The sequence below is a fragment of the Cyprinus carpio genome, chromosome B11 (genome assembly GCF_018340385.1).
Source record: "Cyprinus carpio isolate SPL01 chromosome B11, ASM1834038v1, whole genome shotgun sequence".
NCBI classification, from domain to species: Eukaryota; Metazoa; Chordata; class Actinopteri; order Cypriniformes; family Cyprinidae; genus Cyprinus; species Cyprinus carpio.
In genome coordinates this window covers 20597253-20608331 of record NC_056607.1, presented here as the reverse complement: position 1 = coordinate 20608331, position 11079 = coordinate 20597253, and the positions used below count along the sequence as shown (strand labels likewise).

Genomic DNA, 11079 nt, shown 5'->3' with positions numbered 1-11079 from the left:
GAGTGGAAGGGCTAGCCAGTACAGCAGGTGGAAGTACCATTTCTAACATTAAACTAGTAGAGCACCCGGTTGTGGCGGGATGACCACAGGACACAGTTCAAAAGATGCATAATAAAGACACATAAAAGTATGAAAGAATGACACAAATAAAAAGATCATAAATAAAAGCTTAATTTAAATATAAAACGAATAAATGGGAATTAACAAAACATTTAAACTGAAATAAAGCATTGCAAAAAATGGTACTTTTGACAATAAGAAAAATACATTTATTATTATTTATTATTTGTCTTGGAGACAGGAGCTTCTAGTGCAGAAAAAGTACAGATATAGTACAATCAAATACAGTAATAAAAATATAGAAAATACGCAATAGACATATTTACAAATGTACAGATATGCTTTACAGATGAACAGTTAAGCTGTGAAACACCTGATGGCAATTTTAATTGATCAGGTGAAATATAGCCTGCGATCTTTATGACAAAAGAGCAGGGCTGATAGTAACTGATTACATGTATATCTGGATTAAGTAAAAATTAAGTACTTGTTATTAGAGTTTATTATATTTTGAAATACTCAAATTCAGATCACAGTTACGTTTAATGGATTACATGATTGAATATTATTCACACAACATCCGTAAATTATTCATAACTTCTTGATTTTCTCTAATTCTTCTTTTAAATTCTCCTTTATAAAAATCATGTTTCAGCTGTGGCTATATTCATAAATGCTAGGCAAATGAATTTGCAACCATGCTTCTAAATTTGAGAGGAACGCATCTCTCAAGCAATTAGACCTTGCATGAAACAAATAATCATGCAAGTTAATAAATACCGTACGCATGCAGTTTTATAACTTTTATTCCGAAAATCAATATGGTACGTTTAATAGTACGTTTGAAACAAGTTAGATAAAAAGTAATCTAAAAAGTAGTCAGAATACATGACCTAAAATAGTAACCTAGAATACGTTACTAACTACAGTTTTCACCATGCAACATGTAATCAGTAACAGACTACAATTTCTGAGTAATCTACACAGCACTAAGAGGTCTGAGTCTGTTACATTTACATTCTTCAAGGATAATTCTTTCTTTCTTTTGTGTTAATACCTAATATATTGTTCACCTAATATATATATATATATATATATATATATATATATATATATATATATATATATATATATATATATATATATATATATATAGATATAGATATAGATATAGATATATATAATGTATATATATTCGTCCTCCAGTCCAATAGGGGGCAGCAACTCGTAGTCGAGTCTCTAAACGCGGAAAGAAGCGACGAACATAGACGCTCAGTGATGTGCCGCTTCAAAGTGCAACTGATATTATTAAAAATAAACTAAATGTCGAAATGCCAGGGCAATTTTACCTTCGCACATTTCTTTCTTTTCTACCTTAAAAGCAGGGCGTGTAGTTTTATAACTGTTATTCCCATCAGTTTACTCTGTTCGTAGCCAGTATCAGGCATGCTAAGCGTTTGCTAACTTGCGCAGTGATTGTCTCTCGAGTAAAGGTACCAGTGCACATAACCTTCAGTTTAACTCATTGTATGATGGAGATCGCGTATGTTTGCGAGTGGGAGAAGAGACCCAAGAGCAACCACTGCCCGTCGATCCCTCTGGTGTGCGCCTGGTCCTGTAGAAACCTCATCGCCTTCACCACTGACCTGAAGAATGAGGAGGATGACAAAGGTCTGGACAATGCCTTTATTACCAATATTATCAGACCTGTTGGTGAGTTATAAGTGAATGACGAGGAAAAGCATACACTTTTTATTGATTCTGAATTAGAGATTGCCTGTGTAGATCATTATGATCAGATACTGTGTCAACAACACCAATAACGGGATAATTCCTTTATGATATGATGGCTTTTCTGCTGCAGATCTGAGTCATATGATACACGTCATTGACACTGATCACCCCTGGGATGTGAACTCCATCAACTCTGGTCACACTGAGGTCATTTCCTGTCTGGAGTGGGACCAGTCAGGTCAGTCATCATGATTAATATATGAAAGATGAAATGGGTGAAACTTCTGGAACATGATCAAGGTCATATTTGACTCCGAAAATGAAAACAGAGAATTGTATTTTGCATAAAGAAACATTATGCCTAAGACATTGTTTCCAAATTTAAATCACAAATTCATCACAAAGTCATGTATCTGTACATTTTTCTCCTGCTTGAATTCTTGGTATTCTAAATGGATATTCTCATTGTTGTAATACAGTAATTTTAGTGTATTACTGCAATATAATGATTTTATTTAGATTGCAATTAATCTTATTTTAGCCATAGTTCAGTAGCTGTAATTTTTGATAACAATAATAACCCTGATTTGCAGTATTTTGGTTCCATATTTTATGCACTCTAAATAAAATTACAGTGCAGTGTATTACTTTTATTTAGATTGCATAAATTAGAGACAGAACAATAGATGCTACTGTATTGTTAAAATAATATACAGTACTGTGCAAAAGTCTAAGGCCATTAGTATTTTCACCACCAACAACAACAAAAAAAATGTTTTAAGACGCACACACACACACACATGAAATTTGGCTTAAATGAAATATAAAATAAAATATAAATATTAGATGAAAAACTCAAACTAAACAAAAATGAGAAATATTTCCTTGGCAATTAACTAAAATCTGCACTCAAATAATATAATAACAAAATCTGAAATGAGAATTACAAACCTAAAAACATATAAAAAATAACAACACGATTAAGAAAATAAATGGATATATTAAAATGGATATATAAAAATAAAAGCTAATACAAGATATTAATAACGACTGTAATAGTGTATGAATAATACTGAAAAAAAACCTTAGTTAAATTAATAATTAAATGTACCATTTTATTTAGAAATAATTAAATACATAAATTTGTCATCATAAGTATCACAATGCAAAAAAAAAAAAAAATTCCTAAAAAAAAACTTATTTTCTTGGTGCAAAATATTTTTTTTACGTTTAGATGTGGTTTTAAATGTGGTGGTTTCTTGAGATTGATCTCCAGTGATCTCCATGTTATCATCATGTGGTTGTGTGTGTGCCAGGTTCGAGGCTGTTGTCTGCTGATGGAGATGGCCAGATCAAGTGTTGGGGAATGACAGAGCACCTGGTGAACAGCTGGGAGTGCACACAGAGCAGCTCAGTGGACGGAGACCCCATCGTAGCCCTCTCATGGTTACACAATGGAGTTAAACTCGCCCTGCATGTTGAAAAGGCAAGGAAATCTCCTTAGCACCTACTAAATAAACATGCAAAGCAAACATAACTAACTAACACCCTGATGTCCTTGTTTCTCCTCAGTCTGGCTCTACGAACTTTGGAGAGAAGTTTTCCCGGGTGAAGTTCTCTCCCTCTCTCACGTTGTTTGGTGGGAAGCCCATGGAGGGCTGGTTAGCAGTGACGGTGAGTGGTCTGGTGACCGTGTCACTGTTAAAGCCGAACGGGACCCTGCTGACGGCCAGCGAGAGCCTGTGCAGGCTGAGGGGCCGCGTGGCGCTGGCTGACATCGCCTTCACGGGCGGCGGGAATATAGTGGTGGCGGCCACCGATGGCAGCAGCTCTTCTCCGGTGCAGTTCTATAAAGTGTGTGTGAGCGTGGTGAATGAGAAGTGCCGCATCGACACCGAGCTCTTACCCTCGCTATTCATGCGCTGCACCACCGACCCCGTCCGGAGAGACAAATACCCCGCTGTCACTCACCTTAAATTCCTCACACGCGAAAACTCCGAACAGGTGAGAGGATGAACATTCATAAGAGATATTATGATATTGTGATGCAGAAAATCACTTTAGTATTTATTAGTTATTCATTTTTTAAATGTTTTAAATGTAAATATGAAAATGTTTAGACAAAATAGTATAGATTTGTGTAAAATATTAGTCTCTATATAAGTTTGTGGTCCGTAAGAAAAAGCTGCATTTATTTGATAAAAATAGCTTGTTTATTTTTTAATATATTTTAAATTGTAATTTATTCCTGTGATGCGAAGCTGAATTTTCAGCATCATTACTCCAGTCTTCAGTGTCACATGATCCTTCAGAAATCATTCTAATATACTGATTCACTGCTTAAGAAACATTTTTGTTTTTGAGAATTTTTTTTCAGGATTATTTGATGAACAGAAAGTTCATCTATTTCAACTATTTGAACAGTAGTTTATATAATGTTATGTCATAATCTAGTATAGATATGGAACATTTTTTGGTATTAGTATTGGTCAGAAATTGGTTGTTAACTTTTCCATGCTACAAGCTGTTTTCCAGTTCTTTTATCTGAGCACGATTTTTTCGTGATTGCTGTGTTTCTGAGTGCTGCTCTGTGCGTCCAGTCAGATGGGCAGCATTGTAGAGTGCTGGTCCCTGCGGAAGGAGGGTCTCCCAGTTAATAATATCTTTCAACATCGATCACCTGTGGGTAAGTTACATTAAACCAAATGTGGAAAAGTGTTACATTACAGTATTACACACTTTTGAATTTTAAAATGTAAAAGTTACTATAATGCAGTGTTTGTAAAGGCAACACAACAAATGCTATATAAACATTTACTTTCGTTTTTACAATTCTTAAATATTATCGCAGTTAATGTTGTTATTTTAAGCAATATATCACATAAATGTACATTCTTTATGCTGTATTATTTCCCTGGATTGCAGCTTAAGTTGCTGAAGTCATCAGAAGTCAAACGTTTGTCGTTTGTTTTCTCGCCATCCACAGTGGGTGAAAAGCAGCCAATGATTCTGAAGTGGCGTATCCTCTCAGCGACCAATGATCTGGACCGTGTGTCTGCTGTCGCTCTGCCCAAACTTCCCATCTCCATTTCGAACACTGATCTCAAAGTCGCCTCAGATACCAAGTTCTTCCCAGGCCTCGGTACAACCTTAATATCTTTTCTCCTATTTCAGTGGACGTAGCTTTAAGACTGCTTTGGTTGATAATCATTTTGTTGTGCTCAGGTCTTGCCTTGGCCTTCCATGATGGCAGCATCCAGATTCTCCATCGCCTTTCCCTACACACCATGGGAGTGTTCTACGGTTCCTCTGGTTCCTCCCAGCGTGTCGGAGAAGAACCCGCCATTAAACGTCAGAGAGCTGGCGGCCCGACGCTGCACTTCAAAGCCCTTCAGTTCTCCTGGACATCTCTGGCTCTGGTGGGAGTGGACAATCATGGCAAGGTATGATGGCTTGACACTTAATGGTGACAGAAGCCCCCTCAGATCTTATAGTTTACCTCTTCTGATTTCAGTTGCACATGATCCGAGTGTCTCCATCCATGGGCCAATTGTTGGACATGAACACACTCCTGCGGCACCTGCTGTTCCTCCTGGAGTACTGCATGGTGACGGGATATGACTGGTGGGACGTGCTGCTGCACGCGCAGCCAAGTATGGTGCATAACCTTCTGGAAAAGCTTCACGAGGAGTACATGAGACAAAACCAAGCGCTCCAGCAGGTAGATCAGTATACTATTACAGAGACTTTGACTTCAAATCGGTTTCTTTTTGACTCTGTTGTGGTTTTCCTCTCTTTCATGGCTTGCGATGAAGTTTTGTCCACCCGTATAGTGGCAGTAAAGGCGTCTCTGTGTAAACTGTCATCTGCCACTGCAGCAAGAGCCTGTGACTTCCACGCCAAACTGCTCCTCATCGCCATCAGCTCCACGCTGAAGTCTTTACTGAGACCTCATGTGCTCAACACCCCCGACAAGAGTCCTGGAGACCGTCTCTCTGAGATCTGTGCCAAAAACACTGACACCGGTAACAACCCGCCACCCAAAAAATGTTTCAGAGAAGTGCTTTTGCGATTATTAATTATTTGTCAGATTGAAGTAAGTTCATCTAATCATAATTATTTAAGATAATCACAATAATTGTGTAGTTTATATTTGAGTTATATTTCGCCATCCAAATAAGAGAAATTAAAATTGGTGAAGACACAAAAGAAAATTTGTATAATAGTCTTTGTTTTCAGAGCATGAAAGTAATTATAAGATGTAAATAAAAAGTAATGTTTTAGACTTGCGTTGTAATTGTATGACAATAAGTCATCAACAAAATATTCATAATCGTGGCAGGCCTATTTCAGAGCATCCCTACTGCAGTTTTGCCCATCTGATCCCTTTTGTTGTTGTTGTTTTGATACTATAAAGGTGAGGTCACTTTCACAACTGCTCTGTGAAATTTCAAGGGCAAAAAAGTTCCCCATGCAGAATTTGCCATTGTTCAAGTTGGTCTCCTGGATTTGCCGCACTGACCGACAGAAAACTGACTTGAGTGTCTTCTGTTTGAGCAGTGCTTCATATTTTTCTATACTGTGTTGGGGAAAGTTACTTTTAAAAGTAATGCCTTACATTATTACGTTAATCCATAAAAAGTAACTAATTCCGTTACTTACTAAATTTTTATGGAAAGTAATGCATTACGTGACATTTTGATACTTTTTGTCACCTGGGCTGGGCTTATTTGTTTTTTAAATGATTAGTTTACTTCCAGAATAAAAATTTCATGATAATTTACGCTCCCCCATGTCATCCAAGATGTTCTTGTCCTTCATTCTTCAGTCGAAAATAAAATTGAGATTTTTGAGGAAAACATTCTAGGATTTTTCTCTATAAAGTGGACTTCAGTGGGAGCCAACAGGTTGAAGGTCCAAATTGCAGTTTCAGTGCAGCTTCAAAGGGCTCTACACGATCCCAGCCAAAGAATAAGGGTCTTATCTACCGAAATGATTGGTCATTTTCTGAAAAAAAAAAAAATATATATATATATATATATATATATATATATATATATATATATATATGTAAGGGCCCTTTCACACCAGGGGCCAGTTTTACTAAATGCTTACTCCAGCGCAAACCATCTTTTGACATTAAAATTGTACTGTCAAGTTTAACGAAAGACACGCAGTGACGGATTAGCGCTGAAAAGGCATGGACAGTTATTTGTGTGCCTGACATTGAATATGCATTTTTAGGAGTTTCCCTTTCAGACGCAAAAGTTATAGGAGGAGAGTATTCAAATGAATCACGCAGCACATTTTACTAATGTTTGCACTCGTCAAATTACTGGTATTTGCGACATTATTTAATGCCCAAAAAAGCATGTCTGAAACTATTTTGCACTTGACATGGCTGCAGTTATTGTTGCTAGGAGCAGGCACCACAGAGAACCGAGAGCGCGTGGTAGAAAGGAGAGGATTTTTTCCACATGTATTAATTTATTTTGAATGCCAGAAGAACACATTATCCGAACATAAAGTTTGCCAAGGCATGTTATTTTTAATTTGCTTCAGAAAAAAAAAAAACGACTTTGAATACCAGATCTATCAAAACTTCTAGCGAATCTTCATTTTTTGGCCTCCGGTTCTTTTCAACATACTAAATCATATTTATCTTCTACTATCCTAAATTTCCCCATTCTTTGTATATTGTGTGGGTCAATATCTAAATGAGATGTTGCGTCTGTGTTCTTTAATTTGCGCATTGTTAGTAAATCACCCACAGAAATTTCCACGCCCATCGGCACTGTTTTGGAGTTGTGCTCTCGCGCTAATTTGCCCTGTTTAGTAAAACTGCCCTAAATGTGAAATGAATAAGCTTTAGTCTGAAGTACGTGACCTGACCCGCAATTTCTCTCAACCTAACAACAGGAAAGGTGTCAGGGAATAAATGGGAAAACAGAGTAACTTGTTTGAAAAAGTAATGTTAAAAGCAACGTTACTTGAAAAAAGTAATCTGATTACGTAACTCACATTATTGTAATGTGTTACCCCAACACTGCTATTGACAATAGACCGTTTTTTTTTTTTGCCTGCAAAAATTCATGAATGTGAATGCACCTCAATGGCGATTTCTGATCATTTAATGTATTCAGATATTGATAAGGTGATGATTAATCTGAAGACAGAGGAGTTTGTTCTGGACGGACCACCCCTGCAATCCCTCCAGCAGCTCATTCAGTGGGTGGGAGACTTTGTTCTTTATCTGCTGGCCAACCTGCCCAACCAGGTGAGCTCAACTGGACGGCCTTTACCAGCAGTCATGGGGCTGCCAATTTTGAGTTTAATACGCTGCTTTATGACTGAATATCTTTGCAGGGTTCTATCGTGCGTCCAGGGTTTGGGTTCCTGCGGGACGGTGCGTCTCTGGGCATGCTCAGAGAGATGCTGGTGATGATCCGTATCTGGGGCCTGTTAAAACCAGGCTGTTTGCCCATCTACACGGCCACATCTGACAACCAAGACAGCATGTTTCTGCTCTTCCGCCTGCTCACCAAACTTTGGCTTTGCTGTGAGTTAGACCCTGTGTCAGGCTTTGAGCCAACATGTCAGCTGAGCTGTTAAATCAGTTAAAAAATGAACTCTGTTTTGCGCCTTTCTTTTGACTGGCAGCTCGAGATGAGAGTCACCCGCAGGACCCTGATGAGACGTTGATTGATGAGTGCTGTCTGCTGCCCAGTCAGCTCCTGGTACCCAGCATGGACTGGCTGCCCATCAACGACGGTGTTATCACTAAGGTCCAGAGCAAACACCCGCTCAGACTGCAGTTCGGCAAACCGTACACCCTGCCCGGAGTCAACCCTAACACACAGGTGGAGGTGTTCAGGTGAGCCATTATGGCTTAGTTCACCCAAAAATACATCTTTTTAATCGGTGTTGTCACAGTAACAAAATTTCAATAGTCGGTACCAATACTAGTACAATTTTACGGTTTTTAGTATCATTTTTATTTAACTTTTTGAAAATAAAAATATTAAATTGGTAGTTAGTAAGTTGATTGTTAATGCTATTAATAATTGTTAATAAATAATAGCTTTCGAATAGTGTTCAAGTAAGTAAATGTTGCATTAAAAAGATCAAATTAAATTGTCAAATTCCATGACATTTTATTGTAATGGGTTCTGTGATTCCATCCACGTTTTCTGCATCATAGGGCCCTGCCATTTGTTTCACGCGCTTTTCAGACTTTGTGATTGGCTACAATGCTACACACCGCAAAAACACGTTGACTCTCTCGATAAGAGCGCTCACACACATAACACACAGCTGGTACTGGATCGACCTGGTACTCAGTACTAAGAGTAAATGGTATGACCATTTATGACATTTAGCGACGTACCAGTACTTTCGACAGCACTAATTTCAGTGTAATGAAAGTTAAGGACTGGGCAGCCAAGCTCCAAAATGACTGAATCCATCGTATTTGTGAAATGAACTAATTTGACACAAAATTGTCTGATAGGTTTAATTGTTGGCGGTGGTTAATGTATTTCCTCTTTGATGGTGTTGTTTCAGAACCAGCATCTCAGAGGATGGACCACCTGCGATGTTTACATTTGGGCATCTCTCCAACAGAGGACAGCAAAGCCTGCACCAGGTATTGCTCGGAATTAAATTTCCTTCAATTAAATTTTGACAACAAATTAGTTCATAATGCCTTCAAAATTTGTTTGTTTTAAATTTGTATTTTAATGATTACAATTGTATGAAATTCTTACACTTTAAAATGTTATGTGATTAATGTATATCATATGCATATGATATACATATGTGTATATATACACACACACACACACACACACATAATATTTAAAATGTAATTTATTCCTGCAATGGCAAAGCAATTTTCAGCATCATTACTCCAGTCATCAGTCACATGATCCTTCAGAAATCATTCTAATGTGCTGATTTGCTGCTCAAGAAACTTTTTTTTAATAATTATTATTATTTATTTATTTTTATCAATGTTGAAAACAGTTGTGTTGCTTATTAGTTTTGCGGGAACTGTGATATGTTTTTTCAGGATTCTTTGAAGAATATAAAGTTCAAAAGAACAGCGTTTATTTGAAATTGACTTTTTGCCTTATAAATGTCTTTACTGTAACTTTTGATCTATTTATTGCATCACTGCTGAATAAAAGCATTAATTTCTTTCAAAACAATTTCAGATAGATCAGATAGATAGAAAAAGTTCGGATGAATATGTATAAAAATGGTTTGTAAATGCAATAAATGAAATTACTTTTCATATAAAAATAAGACTTTTAAACAGACTCCATTGTGTTATGTTCTTTTGTGGGTCGGTTGAGCCTGCAAATCTTTCATCTTCACATATGATGCTGGCGGCTGTCCCGAGACTATATTTAGCAGCATTCCTCAATGAGCTCCTGTCTCTGTGGTCTGTTTAGGTGTGGCTGTGTCACCATGCTGAGATCCCCAAATAAAACCAATGCCATGAGACAGTGGGAGCAGCGCTGGATCAAGAACTGTCTGTGTGGAGGTCTCTGGAGAAGAATCCCCTCCACACTAACATAAGGACCGGACCGCCTGAATACTGGGAAAGTGTTCAACCTGCACGGTTCTCTTATTCTGAACATCGGATAGATCTATACAACAAAGCAACCTTTATTTTCTTAGAAACATGTTCTGGTTTTCTCCCAGCTACAGTGTCTTGCGAGAGAGTGAATAATGTCTTATTTTCTTTGCTGTTGTAAATATGAACCATGCATTTTGTTTTGTAATGTTGTAGTACATAATAAACGTTTTTGTAATGTAATAAAATAGATTGTCTTCATCCTAAACGTATCAGCATAAAATTGTCTAAGAACCATAGGGAGGTGCTAAACCTGACAAACACAGCCTCGTTATATATCCATCATTCTTATTCACTGACAAATCAACATATTGTGTTACATCAGAAGATACAAAAGATGCCCTCCTAATTTAGTATGCAACAGACCTTTAGAGTGATCACTTACCTGTTGACAGCCACTTCACTAAAAAACGATTTAACTGCAGGGACAGTATGAGCATGTGTCCACAGGAATCGATGGGAAATCAAGGGGAAAAGTGTGTTGGCCATCCACTGTGCTTTGGCTCTGATTTAGGAGGTCATCACGGCACGGGGTGCTCAGCAGAGACACGGCCAGCGGGCTCTCGGGCATCTCTCCAGGCCTTCAGTGGCAGCAGCTTGCTTTAGGTTCACACTTTTTCCTTTCAGTGTAACCACAGTTGATC

The 11079-nt window shown here is 37.6% G+C and overlaps 1 protein-coding gene across 1 annotated transcript; it reads left to right on the top strand.

Annotated features, from left to right (window-relative positions):
* Positions 1 to 1270: 1270 nt before the first annotated feature.
* On the top strand, positions 1271 to 10618 carry med16 (mediator complex subunit 16). Its single transcript, XM_042734497.1, has 14 exons — positions 1271 to 1731; positions 1925 to 2032; positions 3111 to 3280; positions 3367 to 3798; positions 4375 to 4480; positions 4781 to 4936; positions 5020 to 5237; positions 5309 to 5515; positions 5609 to 5819; positions 7938 to 8071; positions 8161 to 8353; positions 8455 to 8668; positions 9356 to 9439; positions 10251 to 10618. Exons 1-14 carry the CDS (start codon positions 1590 to 1592, stop codon positions 10375 to 10377), a joined length of 2502 nt encoding a protein of 833 aa, XP_042590431.1. The 5' UTR covers positions 1271 to 1589; the 3' UTR covers positions 10378 to 10618.
* Positions 10619 to 11079: the final 461 nt, after the last annotated feature.

Excerpts from the sequence above, each read along its gene's own strand:
- med16 (XM_042734497.1), top strand. The coding sequence starts at position 1,590 with ATGATGGAGATCGCGTATGTTTGCGAGTGGGAGAAGAGACCCAAGAGC. Across the intron at positions 2,033-3,110 it reads TCTGGAGTGGGACCAGTCAG|GTTCGAGGCTGTTGTCTGCT; the intron begins GTCAGTCATCAT and ends TGTGTGTGCCAG. Across the intron at positions 4,937-5,019 it reads CAAGTTCTTCCCAGGCCTCG|GTCTTGCCTTGGCCTTCCAT; the intron begins GTACAACCTTAA and ends TGTTGTGCTCAG.